Genomic DNA, 19,904 nt, shown 5'->3' with positions numbered 1-19,904 from the left:
CTTGCCCTGATCACTTAAAGTGATATAACAAGGAGCTATGGAAAAAGTTTCACTAGCACTTCAAACAACCCCTGCAATTCAACATTTGGAAATAGAATGAGAACATTTAATTCAGCACTAATCAGTGGCCTTAGCATAATGAACTGCCCCTCACCCACCCAGAAGGCATTGATTTTCCCAGTCAGTGCACCTGACACACATCCAGTAAATGTATCTCAAAATGCATCTCTAGCTCTTGCTTGCTGGAATTCTGCAAGGCAAATCCCCTGAAGCAAGCCAAAATGGATTCATCGTGGGAAGGACAGCAGAAAGCACTTTAGAACTACTTGCAGATAATGGAAAATGTTTTCAAGTAAGTTATGTTGCTTCTCAGAGACGTTCCACTAATGGAAATGAAAATTATAAAAGCCTGCTTGCAAACTTTAGAGTGAGATCACAAAGTAGCTAAATTACTGCAGCACTGTGGCACACCTGTTTCAATTAAAGCAATTATCCTAAAGCATGGGACATTCCTGCCATCACTGTATCAGCCAGCAGAGCGGCTGCACTTCTATTCTCAAATGCTTATCTAACTAGCATATAATAAGAACATTTTCATTGTTTATGTACCTTCTGTCACTAATTGCTAAGCTGTGTGTGAAAACAAATACTTGCTCTATCTGTATAAAATCAAGCCTCATGTCTTCATCATTCTTCTCACTAAGCTCAGTGAGGTCTGGAGTGGGCAAAATGAGGTTCTACAAAGAGGAACAATTTTCCTACAAATGGACGAGCTCAGGCTTGATCTTGTGGGCTTTCACTGTAAAGAAATTCCATTGACCTTCCCTACATTGACAATGGAAACACAGAGCCAAATAAGTTCCTGGGGTACCTTTCCACAGCACAGACCTGACTCAGGTAGACTAGAAATATACCTTACTATCAAACCTGACAAAGCTAACATTATGTCCCAAAAGCTGTTTCTCCTGAAGAGTGATAAGGCCTTATTCTCTGGTTTAGGCCTCTCTCTGATCTGTCCTGTGAATACATACACAAGTGCCATGATTATCACAGTATCTTTGCCTGTGGAGGCCTTGTCCATCCACAGCTGAATACTTACTGGTGGACAAGTGCTCTCATTTCTAGTGAACAAGACTAAACATGAACATGGGATATAGAGGTCAGAACTCAGTTCTCTATTTCAAGGTACACCTCTTCCTTTATCACCATGGCAATGAGGCAAAATTTTGCATCATTACAGTCACTTCCTTGAGAGCAAATCACATCTTGGTAGATTTTCGCAGAATACAATCAGATAATTTAGAAATGCTTTAGACAAACAAATCATGAAGAGAAAAATATACCTTAATGACAGTATAAAGAGCTGAAGTAATACATTACTTTTTTGATTGCTGTGGAACAAGTCTTTAAGGTCACAAGACAACCTGAACAAGATATATCAAGTTTATATTAACTGGCGCTATTGCTATTAGAAACAACCACCACCTGAAGCTTTCCCTTACACTATCACCATAACTACAGTTCTATGAACATGAAACATGTTAAAAAATTCAATTTTAGAATTTCACTGTTAGAACAGACCAAAGCATCCTTTTTTTTTTTTTAATTGCCAGTGTTTCTGTTATCGGGATCTGTCTAGATGTGCTCATCCTGACTTACCCCAGGGATTTTTGGGTTTATGATCACTTTTAAACTCTGGTCATTTAAATTCAACTTATTTGCTTTTTATTCTGCCTTCTGTGGCTTTTTTCTCTGCCACCTTTGATTCCATTGTTACTTCAGTTTCTCGCAAATGCTTATCTCCAATTCCTTCGAAATAAGACACAGAGAATGTAAAACATGTTCTGCAGGTATTAATTAGTGCTAGGGGAAACAGTCTCATGAAATGCGGTACAGTTACCTTTATCACAAGGGAACATAACCCAGAAAATGGTGCATATACAACAGAACAGAAAGCAGCTATCTTGCAAGCAATTACATTTTGGGCAAGTTGGTGTGGTTCCAACTGCTGTGATCTGGGGAGGTCACACAGTGGCACTGCTGTATCAAACACAAGGAAGGTGTCTCACACATTAAGTAGCATAATTTGTACACCAGGGAGACACTGATCATCAGACAATCACCATTATATGACAATGTTTTTCAATAAATATCATCACTTACTGCAAATTCTGCTCAGAGATTTCTGTGTTCCCTCCATTTGTAATGTGGTCAAAAACACTAAATTAACCGTAGATGGCATCCCAACAGTTCCTAAGTGACAGATTATCATTGACACAAAAGAAATCTGGTAGAACTCTCTTAGAGCAGTCGTAGAATCACAGAATGGTTTGGGTTGTAAGGGACCTTTAAAGATCATCTAGTCCAAACCCTTGCCATGGGCAGGGACATCTTTCACTAGGTCAGGTTGCTCAAAGCCCCCATCCAACCTGACTTGGAACACTTCCAATGATGGGGCATCCACAACTTCTCTGGGCAACCTGTTCCAGTGTCTCACCCATACTTCTTTAGGTTTCTAAAACTACTATGTTTCCTTTGCCACAAGTCAGCAGAGTATCCAGGGAGGGCTTCTGACACCCCATAGATCAAATGGCTTGATCTTCTCCTGCTTTAGCAGATTGGTTTTAAATCCATTTTTTACGTATCTCATTTACTTGAGCATTCATCCAGAAATTAAGGGAAGTGTAAGAAGCAGTTTCTATTTGATGTATAACATGCCTAAGCTATGAGGCTGTAGAAGAAAGTATCCTCAGGTTTCAGCTCATTTCTTTTGTCCCTTTCTGACAAATATGTGACAGTCACCAAAAAAACCCCAAACAACAGCAACAGAAAACCCAAGACAAATCTCTAATCAGTGTTGGACAAACACTTTCTATTTTTCTGTTGACCTTTTTAACAGCATTCATGCAAATGATGCACACAGAAGGAGGTAAATGAAGTAGAAAATTTTTACATAAATGTGTAGTTTCATAAAATGAGCAATGACAGAGCTAATAGTGAGTTAGAAACCAAGCTAAATAAAACATTCAGCAACAACCTCAGTAGAAAGCTGACTTCTCTTTATTAAACCCACCTCAGCTTCCTCTCTACTGCCTTAAGACAAAGATTCTAGACACTAAGTATATAACAAACTACTTTTATTTCTGCCCATCAGACAGAAAGAAATCACGTTAGTCACACAAGTGCAAGCCTGCCTTTGCACAATTGATCCACAGGACTGCAAAAATCAACCGCAATGCCTAAATACCGTTAAAGCTTACATGAGATTCAAAAGGCATTTTTCCAGCAAGCATATCTCCTCAGCATAAGTTTAACACATGCAATTATCTTCCCCCCCCGCAAAATATAAATTCTCAAATTATTACCAGTCCTAAAATAGGACTAAAATTGGAGAGTTATCTGGGTCTCAATTTTGGGTCCTCCTCTAGCAGATAGCCCTCACAGAAAGGTTTAATGTAACTACTGCTGCCTTTGACCAAATGGGTTGCTTCCAGTAAGAAACAAACCTATCCTCCAGTAAGAAACAAACCTATAAAAAGTGAGGAATTTAAGTTTGGAAACACTTCTCTGAAGACTTCTACTGCTTTAATAAAGACTTGGATTCCAACTATAATTTATCCAGGACTGCGTTGTTTCAGGCAAGCTTTTTTTTGCTAAATGAGTGTGAAAACTTTGCTCTTTTCAGTGCACCGAGCAAAACGGACTGTTTTGGGGAGAGTATGTACATTTTGCCAACTTAAATTTTACAATGCGACATAATTGTGGTGAGAGAAATAAAATAGTATAATTGACTTTTAAAATGTTTTAAATATGGTTGGTGTTCAACCCTTGATTTCCAATAGAAAGGACTAGCTTTTCACAGAAGTCTCCAAAACATTAAATCCAATGAGTGAGTTCTCACAGATTAAAAGGATAGTTCTGCCTTTTTATGATGTTATTTAAGGCACATTTTAAAGAAGAGTTTGTATACAAAATGAATAATGATGATTATTATACATGTCATCCACAACGAAGAGCATAGACTTAACAGCATGTGGGAGTACAAATTTTATGGTGTACACTATCTACTCACAAGCTAAAATACAGCAATATGAATTGCCATTTTAGTTAATTCTATAAGCTTCAGTGTTGAAATACAGGCTGCAAGTTTGCCAATGAAACAGAGCTGGTTTTAAACTCTTGTAGAAAACCACCTGACAATAGCTTGGCAAGAGCGCTACAAGAAAAATAAATGAAACTATCCCGAATGTACCTTGTAAGCAGAAAATACTTCTGATACCAAAGACTTAGACAATTTAGTTAGCATAGAAAGAACAGACCCCTTTTGTGCAAACTTTGTACAGATACATTAAGAAGATACTGTGTCACATACTGAAATATGCATTAGTTTTCCTGGAAATGGGCTGGCTGTGGTGGCGGGCTGTATTGGGTTATGTTGATGTTGTTTACCTTGAGATAAACAGTATATGAGATGTAGCACCTTGGAGGAGCTTCTAGGTCTCCTGATAATGACTGATATACAACCTTGAGACTTGGTGTTGTTTACACGCCAAACAGCAAAGTCAGTAAAATGCCCCAAATGGGTGTCCTAAGGCTGACCTATCTCATTATAATGTTAAAAACCACACCTCCGAGCTAGAAAAGGCCCCAACCAAAATAAGCCCCCTACTCTCTGTGCATGTGCAGTGAATTAAAAGAGAACTGTATCTTTAAGGTGAAGTAAGAAAAGTATTAACTAATAGTTAGCTAAGAGGTGGGACCAGTAGGCATAACTAACTTTGTTAACTGTTTAAATACTTGTCAATTATTTCAACTGGGTGTGCATGCTAGGAGGAAAATCCCCCATGCACCCAGCGCTGCAATAAACCAATGTCGGCTTTCTAAACTACCATTTGGTTTGGAGGGTTTTCTTGGTTACGATTTTCAGTAATGCTTCTGTTTCCAAACTGGTAAATGTAGGATCTGCGTTAAATTTTCACAGAAAACATCTTTTCGCCAATTCAATCATTACAGACTGTTTCATGCATTCAAGGCCAAATTAGATTTGGCCTCCTGTAAAATGGTTAATCTTGAACAAGGAACAGAATTGATAAGGGAGAGAAACAAATTTGGAAGTTTTGATGATAAGATTATGGTGTTACAAAAACAGAATGCAAGTATGCAAACCTTAAAAAGTTTTGATTAAAAACTAGCAAAATTTCCTCTGATAGTGCATAGCAACAAGGCTTCATTGATTAAGCAGAGCTATTCTGACACACACTAGCTGGGGAATTAGCCTTACATTTTTACAGGGAGGAAGTCTGCAGCAATTGGAGATTCAGTGAAATGCTCCAGTAGCAGACATCTTGGGGAGGGGGGTGTGTGTGTGGAGGAAAAAAGGGGTATTGAGTTTTCTGCATTTTTATTGGATTTTCTAGATAATATTGAACATCCTTTCCAGGATTCAGTCTTTATTAAATTTTCTAGTAATGTAGCCCTACCTTTTAAAAATACTATTAAAAGATTCAGATAAATTTGAAATGTAAATTATCTTTAGACAGTAAAAGTGAGATTAAGCTGCTAGAAATTACTTTCTGGACATAGCTAAAATCATTTAGACACTCAAAGATGTTGTGTGGTCTATCTGGTTTACTTAAAGGCGTAATTAACTTGAAGTAAACATTAATTGAGACTCAAATGACATGGATTGTTTATTTCAGTTCCCTTGAACAAACAAAAGGCATTTGAGAAATAGTGATGATCAAATAGCCATTTTTCAGAGAGCTTTTTTTCTTTTTTTTTTTTTAAGTCAGCTCCGAAGTTGTAAACATGCTAGATCTGATTGAGCCAGCTTTTGTTTAAAAGCTCAGCTAAACTGAGCTTATAATGGGAAGAAGTTGTTCTAGGTAGACACAGTCTGCTTGTACACTGTTAACTACATTGGCCACCTTCTTAGGATTTTTCATACAAATGCACAAGCACACACTCCTGGCTAGTGTTACATGCTTATCAGTCATAACTGAATTATGTGAACACTATTGCAAACACTTCAAAAAAATCTTAGTAACAAAACCATAGAGAAATCACTATGTGATGAAGGATTTTATACTGAATACTGCGTATCTACCATTTTCCCCGCTGTATGTCATATTTTTAAAAGGAAGGTAATCAAAGTCAGAAGATATCTGTGTTTTGCTGTTTGTATGGTTTTGTTAATTAAAAAAACTGATTTCTGTCAGTTATGCAAATTATAGTTTTTATAGTTTAACAAAGAGCAAGTACCCAAGTCTTTCAATCACATAAATCTTAATAAATCAGAGGAACACCACACTTGTGGCTTCTGATGAAAGTACTGCTTGTTTTCATTTAGTGCCCACTATCACATTAGCATTAAACTGTTTTGAAGCCTGTGCTGTATTTAGCCTTTCATTTTTATGGAAGACACTACCATTACTTAAGATGGGGGCTTTCATTTTCAGTCCTCAAATGGCTCTAAATTGTCCTTGTTCAATTCTTTCCAGGCATACTGTATTTTTTCTTTCAGCTATTTAAATTGTAAATGTTTAATGAATGAATGAAAATGATGAATAATAGAAAGGCACACTATATAAAAATATGTTTAACATATGCATTATTCCATTTCTTAAAAGTTCAATTCATAAATGCCATTCCATACATTTTTCTACCTTTTCAAAAGCTTCTAGAATTTTTCATATTTTCCATTAGAAAATAAATAATGTTTACTATTTCAATTGTACCTCTGATCTTAAAAACCCAAAACCCCACCCCTTTTTCTTGACTACAGTAAACAAACTTGAATTATTTATTCTTCATCAGTTAACATTCCCCCTGTGCCATACAAAACAACTAAAAAAATGTACTATTCAGGTGGTTTTTATTTGGAAAAAAGTATAATGATAAATAGCATGTGAAAATATCATTACGTTTCAACAGGAAAATAGCTTGCTTTGTTTGAGAGACAGAACACATGCACAACCCCAACACTGAGAAACCTGGATGGTAAAGTATGTTAAGGCATGAACTGAACTATATGTGTATTCTCACACGGGGACTTGAATACATTAGAGAGCCTTTAACAGAATCTCACTCAGGTTTGGAGGGGCAGTGTTATTTATCTTTTAGTCTGGCATTATTTTTTATTTCTTGCAGGAAGATTCTTCTATCTGATTAATACAGTATGTCTAATATCATTAAAAGCAACCATTACTATGGGGGTTTGTTTGGTTTGGGTTTTTTTGTTTGTTTTTTTGTTTTGTTTTTTTTACACACACACACTTTGAGAGATAAGGGTCTTGAGTTTGTAGCATTAAGACATTCATATCTTGGGTATTGCTCCTAGTTTTTTATGTCATTCTTGGACAGGCTGTTTAATTTAGGACATCTTACTATCTTTTCTTAAAATATTACCATAGCCTTAAAGTAAGTTGTTCAACACAAACACAAGTTTCAACGAACTACCATGAATACTGAAAAGAAAATCCTTCCATGCACCATCCAACCCAAGAGAATTCTTATTGCTAGGACTATCATATTTTCTCTAGATATAGTTTTGGGTCTGTCTGCACAGCAAAGAACTGCTATATGAAGACTTACCCTTTGCTTTTTTCACACTATTACAGCACCCTGAGTATTTGACTCTTTCTGCCCTCACCAGAATTACATTTTATTTGCTTAGAATAGTGTGGGACCTGTAATTAGGTGTATTCACAACAATTTTTGCTCTGATCTGATAGAAGACACAAATGTGTCTTCTACATGTGCCTGAACATTAACAATAGTTTTCCAGCATTTTACATACAAAAAAGAAATACCACTCTAACAACCATGTTCAAGCCAATTTTATAAACAGACAGAAGAAGTCATAATAAATATGGCAATAAATAAATGTATTTTTATCCTTTTAAGGTTTTGTTTCCCCCACAAGTTGAAAGGTAATGCCCTGAAAGTTCTCATGCAGCTGATCAGTTAACATTTAGGTTTACTGCAGATCTGCGTATTTTCAGTATCCGCATTATCCATCCAAGACTTTACTTCAAAAAGACTGAGTACTCACAAATCCACCTGTGGTAAAGCATAACAGCTATTCCTAAGCATTTTGAAGAGAAATTCCAAGTATTTCAAGGAAGGTAAACAAACAGGCTCTTAAAAAAACATGCAGACATTTCAGAAAAATCTATCAGTGAACTGTATCCCAAATTTTCAAAAAAGCTCATCTCCTAAAAATAATGGGAACTACTTGGTACTACATGTTTTTTTGCAAAATCTCAGCATGTTTTTAAATAACATCTGTCATTTACTTATATTTTTGAAGTACACTGATACTATCTTCATGATCAAAAAGGAAGGAAGAAGGAAGCTTGCTTTCCTTTTCTAATCGCGGTATACATATACATATACTTCAGGGTTTGAATGCTCTGAATCAATGCTTGGATATTATACTAGTAAAACACTGTTCTCTGATGAAAGTAGTAACTGAGTATCACTGAATGCTGATATTCTAAGTTGGCTATACTCAGGCAGTAATTGTATTTCCTATAGATATGTTGCAAGTTCTCATTTATCATAAAAGCGATTTCAAGATATTGCTAAAATGACTTGTACTTACTGTTGTAAATTAATTTTTAAATAATATGCAATATTTGGCAATAATGAAGAGTCATTAGTTGGCAATTTGTCATCACCCTGCTCATTACCCCTAAGCTTACAAGAAGCAATGAACCATAGCCACAAACTGTAGCTATTTATAAACAACTGTATAAAGTTTCAACTCATTTACAGCTGTTAAGCATGTGATCTAAAGGAAAAGGGTGCTTTCCAAACTCAGCTATACCACTGCTTGAACTATCTCAATGTCAAACATGTGTAAGCCTGCTCTTATTTAATTGTACACAAAGGCTCACAGAAACATTGAAAAAACAAATTAATGATGGGACTGCTTAAGACCAGTTTGCTTTAACTGTCAGGTCTGCGATATCATAAATTATATTCTGTGGCTTAATAGAAAGCCTTGCTTTCTCACTATGCAGGGAGCCAATAAATACTGAATAATCATCAATATTATCACATAAAATAGATTCCAGTTCAAAATTTAGATCTTGGTATTTGTGACTCCCTTCTTATCTTCACGGCAGTTTCAAAATGCCTAGATACTTAAAATCCCGTTCTGAACTTACTACTTCTGCTTACATTTAATAAAACCTAGCTGTTTATCACAGATCACATTGTAATAGTCTGATTTTAATTTATACAAAAGGTCAGGACACCTTTTTTTTTTTAAATGATAGCCAGAAATGACTGGACCTCCAAGGAGGATATAATTATATTACAAGCTATTGTTGCTGTTTGCATTGTGACACTTAAGCTTATTAGAGGAGTTAAAACATTCTTTATTACCTACAAGCAAATAAAGGAATATATAAGCTAATCAAATGCTCAAAGACCAGCTTCAAGAGCTATACAGGCAAGAAAACAGTGACAGTGTGGTTCTTGAGCCCCTGGACAAAAACGTTCTTTTCAGAACCTGAGATCGCTGCTCTTTCTTTCACCTTTATTGTGGCATCAGTGATACAATTCTTCAAATGGGGGTGGTCAATAGCTTGTATGCAAACTTCAGTAATCACTGTTTGCAATAGAAGGGAGACCGGAGCGGGTTAGTGTAAGAAAAACATCTTGTTAGGGACACCTTTTGAATCTGAATCAGCAACCCAACACTTCTGAAGACAAAGTATAGTTTTGTGTTAATTATAAGGTACTTTAGTTTCAAAGCTTAATGGATCCCATTTTTCTTCATACAATATTTTTTTAAAATATCAAATTCTAGTTTCTAGCCAAACAGACTTGCCTGAAAATGTATCTGGAGTACACATCAGAATAACAACTTTATTCATGGTGAAGATTTCCATTTCTACATTTTAGGGAGACAGATTTCACCTTTAAAATATCCAAATATTATATTTTTGTTTCTCACTGCAGAAATATCAAAATGTTTCATCAGTAATAAAAAATAGGAACTTCCTTTCAGAATAATAAGACTGTAAACAGATGAGAGCAGCTTTTGCAGCACTGGCTTCTTTGATACTCAAATGACTAATACATTATTATTAGTAATATTAATTATTCATATGATTTTATTGCTGAATCTGCTTCAGAAGTCCACCACTAGACCCCTTAGATTTTGAATCAAATCATGGTCTGATTCCTGTGTTGTGAAGGAGTTTAAAAAAATTTAAGGCTACTAAGGATTAGGGATCACTTGAATTTGAAAAAAAAACAAAATCAAGTATTATTTGTGTCTATTCTAGATTCCCTCACAGAACATCTGTCATGTAAACACTGTCCCAGAAACAGTTGGAGGCACAGAAATGTACATCATGTAAATAAAGAGCACACAATGGAAGATCTCAGAAATTATTTTTATGTTCATGAATGTGGAGAGGAGTGATAACTCAAACACGGCATAGGCATTAACAAGTTACCCTGTCAGTGCCTCCTGTCTCAAGTGAAGACAGGTGTCATCAAGGACCATGCATTAGGATGTTTGATCTCTACTAGGTACAGCATGTTTAATGGCATTTGCAAAAAGAAGTTCATCTAGGCTAGGGTTTCCTACAAAGTACTGACAAGTAGAAAGTCTGTCTCTCCCACCAAGCATCCCAGACAGTTTTCAGATTTGAGCTAGACTAGGCTTTGGCAACCCACTCAAAGCAACTTCAGTACCTCACAGCTAATGTCCCATCAGGAGAAAACAGACCTCTCTTCACTGTGGAAAGGCAGGCTTGGTGCTGTGGTAAAACTGCAAGAGAGGGGTCTATGCACAGAGGCCCCAGGAGGATGAGGCTTGCGCAGAGCAATTCATGAAAAAAATGACAGAGACAAATGACAATAGAGTAGAAGGCCAGCATATTCACTGCTGGCTGAACATACAGTTACTTGTTTCCCTGCCAATGCATGGAACTGGCTGCAAGCAGCTGTGAAACCTGCCATCCCTCTTTGGTGCTCTTAATATTTGCTCAGTAATTACTCCAGCAATTTCACATGCATACTCAGGAGTTGACTGCCTTTATTCACCAAAAGCCAGACTTTAAACTGGATGTCCCCAGGTCATGCACAATTGTATACTGTCATTTATATTAAATGAACACTAAGCAAACATCTGTGATTATCAGAATGCAACTGACCATTCACATCTAGAAATAACTGCTTGCCTAATAACTGGGATAGTACATGCATATTTAGAAATGCTATTAAGCATGTGGTTTTACTCATGCACGCTACTTTTTTCTCTAAAGAAGCTTGCAATCCTGTAAGTCGAGTCTAGATAGAAGATCCTATCTATCAGAGGCTAGATACTAGTAAGATAACTATCCATTTTACAACCAGACTTGGGTAGAAAGCAAAGCAGTCCTGAGTTTCGATATTTTATCTGCAACTAACTTATTACACTGGGAAAGTCACTTCGCCTTTCTTCTCTAGTGTTTTCATCTGTATAATGAGAGTAGTAGGTAGAGATGACTTTCAATGCTAATTTCATTAGAATGCTGCATTTGATAATTAGTATCTAATATGGTTACTTTGATGTTACAAAATGATACAAAATATTAGGTACTCTGAAAAAACTTGTCTTGACATCTGAAGCAGTCATTTAAAATGATGAGCCAGAACAGTAAACTAAAGCATTGGGTCACCTTTGCAGAGTCAGGCCTTCAGATCTCTCTTGCTTCCTCATTCATAAAATAAGGATAAAATATTGTTCCAACTAAAATATTGTTCCATCTAATAGAAGAGTCACAAAGATAAAGCTGAGCTCCCTGCTGCAAGCAGGTCAAAACTCTGGCATCTGGCTGCACATCTTTCATTTCCCCTTTATTGAGTGCCCAGCTTTGCAGTCATTGGTTTGATTTAAGTGTTGCTGAGCCTTGCAAATGCACGTGAAGAAAACAGGAGCAGTAAATATGCAGTATTTCTGTGAATAAGGAGATATGACTTGGAAGAATGAACACAGAAACAAGGAGTCAGGGGTTGCTGGTTCAGATTCAGGACTGACTCTGATTTGCATGTGACCTTCGTAAGTCATTTTATCTTTTCATCAATTTCTTCCACCAGTAAATGGGATGATAATGCATTCCAATACTACCAAGGGAGTAAAAAAATATACACTAAGAGTTTTGAGGCACACAGATAACGCAACAAACACCTATGAAAACATAAATAAGGAAACGAATATTTCTGTGCAAAGTCTAGCAGGGTTTTGCTGTACAGTACAAAGTAAGGCTGGATCCCATACTGAATGCTGAGAGACTGAAAAAGGATGATCAATTTTTAATTAATAACACAGCATGTGATTAGCCAATTAAGACTATCCCAGAGTGGAAATACATGTAGGACAGAATTAACATTGCTCATACAACTTTTATTCTTTCATTTCCTAACTTTTTGGTGCCAGATTTCCCACTCTTCAGAAAAGTTATGTTGTGTACTGCAACAATAACAGGTGCATTGAATACCACTTGCAATTGAGAACTACTTTCAAAGAAAAGTTATCTAAAACTGCCGTGAGGTATTAAGAACAGCTGCCTCAATAAAACTCTGGCATAATTTGTCATAAAAACAGGCAAACAGGTAACATGAGTTGAAATATCAAAAGGAAAAAAATAATTTTTTTGGAAAAGCCATGCTAAGACTCAATAAGCACCCAGCATTATCAAGAAAAAGTAGAGAATACCTCATGTAGGTTTCTCGACTCTCCAACACGACACTCGACGCTCGGACAACCTAGAGAAAGAAAGGCACTTCCCGGGGAGCAGCGCATCATCCCATTTCTCCACAGGAATCTCACCACACAAACCACTGCCTCCACCCTTCACCAACAGCACCCCCCGCCAAGCTCCCGCGGGCTGCCCTGGAGAAAACTGCTGCATCCGCTCCGTCTGCAAAGCCCTCCTTCACACCGAGCCCAAAAAAACCCTCCTCATCGCCGAGGCCTACCCGTGCACAGCTTCAGCCTGGCTGCAGCCCCTCCGCTGCCCCCCGGCCAGGAGACGGCGGCCATGGCGGGGCAGCCTCCTGCCCTCGCGCCAACGGCTGCTTTCAACGGACGAGCACGCGCCCACCCTCACACCCCCGCCCCCCCTCGCGGCCGCGGCCCTCGCAGCCCGCCCGCGCCCCCCCGCCGCGCCGCGCCGCCCCTCACCGACCTGCCGCGCGCATGGCGCCGCCGCCGCGGATGCTGCCGCTCGCTCGCTCGCTCTCCCCCGGACCAGAGGGCGCTGCCCCGGCCCCTGGGGTCGTCGCCGCCGGGCCGGAAGCGTGGGGCCGCCCCCGGCTCCTCCCGGCTGTGGGGCTCCACCGCCCGCTCCGGCCCCCCCGTCTGCCCTTCCGGCGGGAAGCGTCGCCGCCCGGCTCCGTGGCGGGAGTGTGAGGGGAGCCCCCGCTGAAGCTCCCTACCCCCCGCCGCGTTCCCCGTTAGGCGCAGTAAGAGCCCTCGACCGTCGAAGTCGGTTGGCTGTGGAGAGAAAATGAGGAGGGAGTGGAGCCTTTCCAGCTCTGCAGAGTTTTGGGTTTAGTGCGAGGCCGCAGCAGGCAGTTTAGGTCATCCAAGGGAGCCGCTGCTTTGCGTGGGAAACCCACTGAGGACAAAGGGCGCGCGGGAGATATTCCCCCAAGACCTCTGTCATAGCATCGCGGTTTCAGTGCCCCGCTGGGAAGGTGTTCTAGTGCGGCATGATTTAACACCTCCGCTATATTATGCCATATATTTATTTTTTGACGTGGCACAGAGGAAAATCGAAACCTAAACGAGTGAGACAAAGCAGCCTGTGAGGAAGATTGCAGAAGTTTCAGCTCGCTGCTACGCTGGCTTTCAAATTCAGTCAGAACAGTCAGGAAGCATTGATCAAGGTAGCGTCTTTCAACTTCAAAATAAAGGCCAGACCCACCAGGAGGAGCCAGAGTTGCCCCTTAAAATAGGGCTACAGGAAAACTCAAGTATCTTCTGGAAGAAAAAAGTGTTAATTTGGTGTCCAAAGGAAGCAAAACTTGTCCGACTGCACTTCACGCCTGGGGGGGTGCTTCTTGCCCATCTGAACTTCTGTGTTTCCCTTCCCTACCAGAACTTTAATGACTTGTGGCTGATTTTAGTGAAATTTGTCAAAGGTTTTAAATATCTCAAAGGTGACGTTGCTAAGTATCAGTTTCAGGAATGTGGGTGGCCAAAAGAGAGGAGACGAATGCTGAGCTCCTCCTGAACTGAAGCAAAGGCTGCGGAGTGAATTCAAGCAGTATTAGGGAAAGGAAAATCCACATAGAGGCAGTCTTTATAGATACCTCAGCATGACAAAACCTTCACAGTTTGCAATCAACCACAAACCACAAATCTGCAGGAGTCTGGACTCAGTCAAAGCACTACTTCTGTAAAGCCCTTGCATGCTGCAGGGACCATGTCAAACTGAAATACGTGAAGAACTGCACCGTTGTGAGCTGTTCCTGTTTCTGTCCTTACAGAGGTAGATACTTGGGTTTTATTTGGTATGTTTTTGGGGTCGGTTTTTTCAGTATACTTTTGCTAATGGCTGAGTGGTTTTTATGAATTTCTGGCTTGGCCTGGCCTACCATGCAGAGGAGGCCTCTAGCACAGGGAAAATCCAGACTAGATCTGGTCATGTCAGTCTACATGTGCATCGGGAAGAGCCTGAAATACCTCCCATTGTTCCTTTCTGCTTATTTTTTACTTCAGGTTTCATTCATGGAAGCGACGGGTATCTAGGCAGTACCTCATTCCGGTACTGTATTTTTGGACACAGGGGACGCAGCACTAGAGTGTTGGTAGTCTTGAGTTGTGAGCAGGACGAACAGGAAGGAGATATCTTATGATGGAGGAAGCAATATATCAAAGATAAAACATTTGGAAATATTGTGTCTGACTATTTTGCCAAGGCAATAACGATTGCTGCTTCTTAAAAGACGGGTTAGATAATGCGGTTGGATGTGGTTGGGATGATTTAGCAATCTGAACTGTGACGATCTTCACTGTAGAAATAAGAATTCATAAAAAGAATAAAAATATAATTAAGTATTTAAATATAAAAATAACTAAAATGGAACTTGGAACTCTGTCATTCCAGTGAAAACAAAACGACATTAGGAGTTTTTCCTGGGTGTTAGGATGAGGGACAAAATGGAGATGTGATAGGCCAATTATTTGCATTTTGAAAGGAAAGAAAAGTAAGCCAACACTGTGGAAATGAGTCCTAAAAGGAAGAATAAGATTTGCTCTACTCAGATTTTAAACCAAACAACAGGCAGTCTTCTACTAGTAATAGAAAGAATAAGCCTTCAGCAGAGTCCAAAAGCAAGAAGCTCTCTTCCACATGGAGGCCTTGTTGGAGCGTTGGTCAACGCACATGGCATGCTTGAAGGCTTGCAATGGTATGAGCAAAATGTGTGTTCTCATCCAGGGGGGAAGAAGGAAGCATGGTGCTAGGTGTAGGGTGATCAGGATAAGGCTGGAAGGAGACCATCTAGGGCAGGTTGAAGAGAAAATGAAGATAGAGATGGAACGTAATGCAGGAGTTGTGTTGTTAGATCACGGTTTAAGGGAGGATAAAACTTGGTGAGGATTGTGGCAGTTTTAAGAAGGACTGCTTGGTGTAATGCGGATTGTCATGGTATGTGCACTTTAACCCCTACCTGATGATGGTTAGGCTGAATGTGTTGGGTCTATGCTTTTAGTTGAACCTGACTGAGCCTTTGCTACTGAGCTGAACTAGCATTGCTTGAACTAGCTTGAACACTGAGTTTTCCTGAGCTATGTTGCTTCAGTCACAGCTTTTGAGACCACGATACTGGATTTTCCTGGCCTGTCCAGGAGAATGATGAGAACAACAGGGGGAACGGTGAGCATAGTGCTGGTCTCTATTTGCAGCTCAAGACAGTATTGGGTATAGCAAGGCCTACAGCCAGAAGCCTTATTTCTAAGAACAAAGCAGCTGAATTTTCTAGCTGCAGTGTTATTGCCATCAATTTATACTTCTTCCTATACCAGCCCAGTCGTGAAGGTTTTCTCTGGTGAGGTGTAATTGGCAGATATTACTGCCAATGCCATTTCCAGCAGAGACTCCTGCTGACAAATAAAGTTTGCTGTGAAGTCTCTCACGTAAAGGTCTTCTCTACAAGCCTAGCAGAAGAATTAGGTTTCCCCAGTTCTTCAACCTCCTAATGACTGCTCTTTGTATATATCATAAAATCAAGGAATTTATAATTCATGCTGGAGGTGTAAGAACACTCACTGTTTCTAGACAGGGAAAAACTAGTTAAATTATTAAGCAACCTCAGCACTTGTCATGAAGCAGTACTATATTAGAGGCAAAACAAAAAATCCATGTTGAAACATGAAAAACATGTCTTGGGAATGACATCAGTGTTGTGTTCAAGTTGCCTCAATTTTAATAAATATACTTCAAGTATAAGCTTACTTCCAAACATCCTAGATTCATGACACTCATTTGGGGATAATTATATACTTCTGTAATGCTTTTTAGCTTTAGTTTCTCACTTATCTTCTCAAAACTAATTTCTTGCTAATTGTTTTGGTTTTTCCCATCATGAATACACTGCTGTTGTTGGAATAGCGGCTTCTCGTTTGGGTATAATTAATATTCAATACATTGCCAGTATAATTTCCTTTATATATTACATGTTTGTTTCCTGCAGGTTTGCTAAGGTTTGAACAACTTTTTGTCTGTTGAAGAGCTTGAAGTGTTCTTGAAAGATTTGTTCACAGTTCATTATTAACTCTTGATTTTCCTTGCAGTTTTCATTGTAAAATCCACTGATAATATTGCTAGGTTATACTACAATGCAGATAATATTGCTGTAATCGCTAATATAAGCAGTTGGGAGTATTGCATTTCAGGTGATGCTGTTTGGTTTTGTATTTTAGCAGGGGTTTGCATGTATGTGGGGTTTTTTAGATTCATGCTGTAGTCATGTTAGTTTTTCTGCCCATGCACACAGATACTTCATTTTGATATCAGATGTTACTGTAGGAATTAACATGGATTTAGCTGAGTGTCCACTTGTCTAGTGGAAGAAAAGAGAAACTAGGTACATGATATATTTCTAAATATTCATTAAATCTTATGAAGAGATAGCAAAGAATTAAAAGTGTTACTCAGTTTGTATGATAGCTTTCAAGAAAGCAAGAAAACAGTGCTTGAGACCTTCCTTTTGTTACTTAAGTTCATGCCTACTAAAATAATAATAAAGCAGATCTAGAAAGGAACATGAGTCCAGAAAAAAATGTTACTGTATGCAGTAACACTGTCAGTTAAGGAAAAAATGCATCAAGTGAGACAAATCTAATAGCTTCTTTCTCTAGTACCATTATGATTAAATTGGTTAATGACAGAGATGAAATATAAGAGAATATAAAATAGGTGGCCTGGAACATAAAAACACTGCCAGTATGTCATGAAAATGATTTGTGTGATTCTTCAATTTCATTCTTATATAAAAAAAAAATACTGTTTCTTCCCATAGAGTCCTTGGTGGTCGCAACAGTTTCACATAGTTTTGAAGAAACTTCAGGTACATTATACATCTGTGTGGATTTAAAAAAAAGTCTCTTTACAGGTATAACAGAGAGCAGAAATGAATTTTTTTCCTCACTCATCTATGGAATAGAATTTCATGTAGAATTACCTGTTACTGTGATTTAAGTTTTGGTATGCATGTACAGGTCACGTTAATCCTCCAGATTTTGCTTAACAAAATCCTATGAATTGGGTGACATTTAAGCCTTCAGTGGTAAGAAACTGAATTAATCATTTGTGATTAGAAACCAGTCCAAATGCCGTTTACAGCATAGGAAAGTCAATGCCACAATATAATGCTATATAGCAAGCTATTCTTACGTACTTAGGAAGGTAATGACATCTTGTCTATGTCTTACGGTAACTGTTGGTAAATATGAATTTTTAATGCCTGCCATCATGGTTGTTTTATATGTTTATTTTAAAATCTGTATTGAAGAACTACACCGCTAATAAATCACTTGATGCAATGCCCAACATGATGTTAGAAAAATTTAGATTGAATGGATTTGGACTCAAATCCCATTACATAGACAATGGAGTGGCTTATGGATTATAAGTAAAGCTTGGTCATAAATGAACTGCTGGTTTCTCTTCCCATATGCAATCCACAAACAAAGGAATGACCAGAAAGACATTAAATACTTGTTCAAATCAGTTCAGACCCCCAATAGCAGAATACTGTGTTTCTTTGCTTCACTGAAAGCATTGCTGGATGCATACATACTGGATTTGTTAGACCTAGATTACTCACTGTTTTTGGGCTGTATTCTTGGCTGATGCAAGTCAGATTTATTCCCTCTTCACTCTCCTCAAAGTCCGTGGACATACCTTCCTATGCATCACTCTTTCTTCCTTTGTATCATATTGTATGTTCTTTTCAAATTAGTAAAATATCTGCCAGGATGTCTAGCAAAGTGACTGCTTCAACCACACAGGAATAATGCTTGGCTGCTCTTTAAAATCAATTATTAGAAATGGTCTGGAAGATAAAGGAAAGGGACACTTGAATTGCATTCTTGAGAAATAGCAACTGTATGTGTTGCAAACAGGGACGGACTAATTTAAGACAACTTAATAGGATTGTAGCAACATGTGGAGATTTAAAACCAATGAGGCTATTGACTTCAATGTTTGGGATTGCAAAGAGAGATATCCAATAATGAAACCAGAGCAAAGGTGATGTATAGTTCCCGACCAATAGTCAGCACTTGCTTCTTATTGATCGTATGTGCCTGAGAGACTAAGGTGACATAATTTTCTTCTCAGTAACCATGTAACATTATGCAGTCCTGACATTTGATTTGTTGAGGACTATTTGTAACTTTCCGGAACGTAATTATTGTACTGTAATGGTTTGTTAAAACAATGTTGATTTACAGCCTCTTCCTGTTAATTTAGTAATGCACATACCTTTGACCATTGACCACAGAATTAATTTAGTCCAGATTATAGTCATTATTCTTCAAGTAAGAAATTCCTTTTCAGATACAACTGAAGCAGTATAAACCATATTAACAAGCAGTATGAACAATAACATGTCTATGAAGGAATATTTTCTAATAGCATGAAGTTTAAGTACTTTGTGGTAGTTTTCAAAGACAACTTGTCAGGTGGCAAATGAATTATAAAGAACCTTTCACTGGAATGATCTTATTCACTTTTAATTGGAGTTACTCAAAACCAGGTTATACAAAACACTTCAAAATTAACAGCTCAGTCCTGTCAGAACAGAAGAAATAGACCATGTGACCTAAGTGTTTTTTGCTGAAATTATAGCCTAATTTGCCAATATTTTACTTTTCAACTAATGAGGAAATCTAACAGTTCCTGTTGCAGAAGCAATTTCAGCATACATTACATTGCCATTTGCCTGCAGTTAACTACTTGCACAGATACAGTGCTGTTTCATATTTGCCTCAGCTTGAGGTTTCGCAGGGCTTTTTTTAAGCTTTTTTTAGAATGGCTGATAAATGTGATAAAATAAATGGGTTTTTTCTCAGTGTCTTTTTTCCTCTTACTGATTTCTTATCAGAGACATACAACTTTGCAGCATAGACCATCACACAAAAACTGTCATTAGAGTACCATGAGGAAAAATATATGAGATTATTTAAAATACCTAGTGATGCAAATTTGCAGAACAGAAATGAAAGATTAGCAGCAGAGATTAAAAAAAAAAAAATTTAGAAATGTTCATGACCAGAGTGGACAGTTTACAAGATTAAGAAATAATATTTCAAAACTCAAGTAGATGTGGATTTGGATTGCTGTATTTCAGAGATCTGTGGTAACTACCTTCTAATTCATACACTG

At 38.2% G+C, this 19,904-nt stretch overlaps 1 protein-coding gene across 1 annotated transcript in view; it reads right to left on the bottom strand.

The window, feature by feature from the left end:
• The window catches only part of BANK1 (B cell scaffold protein with ankyrin repeats 1), a 146,309-nt gene extending 133,261 nt beyond the window's left edge, over nucleotides 1-13,048 (bottom strand). The window contains exon 1 of the mRNA XM_059818214.1: nucleotides 12,985-13,048. Coding sequence (XP_059674197.1) covers nucleotides 12,985-13,048 — 64 coding nt within the window. The remainder of the gene's footprint in view (nucleotides 1-12,984) is intronic.
• Between the last annotated feature and the right edge of the window lie 6,856 nt (nucleotides 13,049-19,904).

This window comes from Gavia stellata, chromosome 5 (assembly GCF_030936135.1).
Source record: "Gavia stellata isolate bGavSte3 chromosome 5, bGavSte3.hap2, whole genome shotgun sequence".
NCBI classification, from domain to species: domain Eukaryota; kingdom Metazoa; phylum Chordata; class Aves; order Gaviiformes; family Gaviidae; genus Gavia; species Gavia stellata.
Note: the sequence above shows the minus strand (reverse complement) of the source record. Positions and strands in the feature narration are given on the sequence as shown.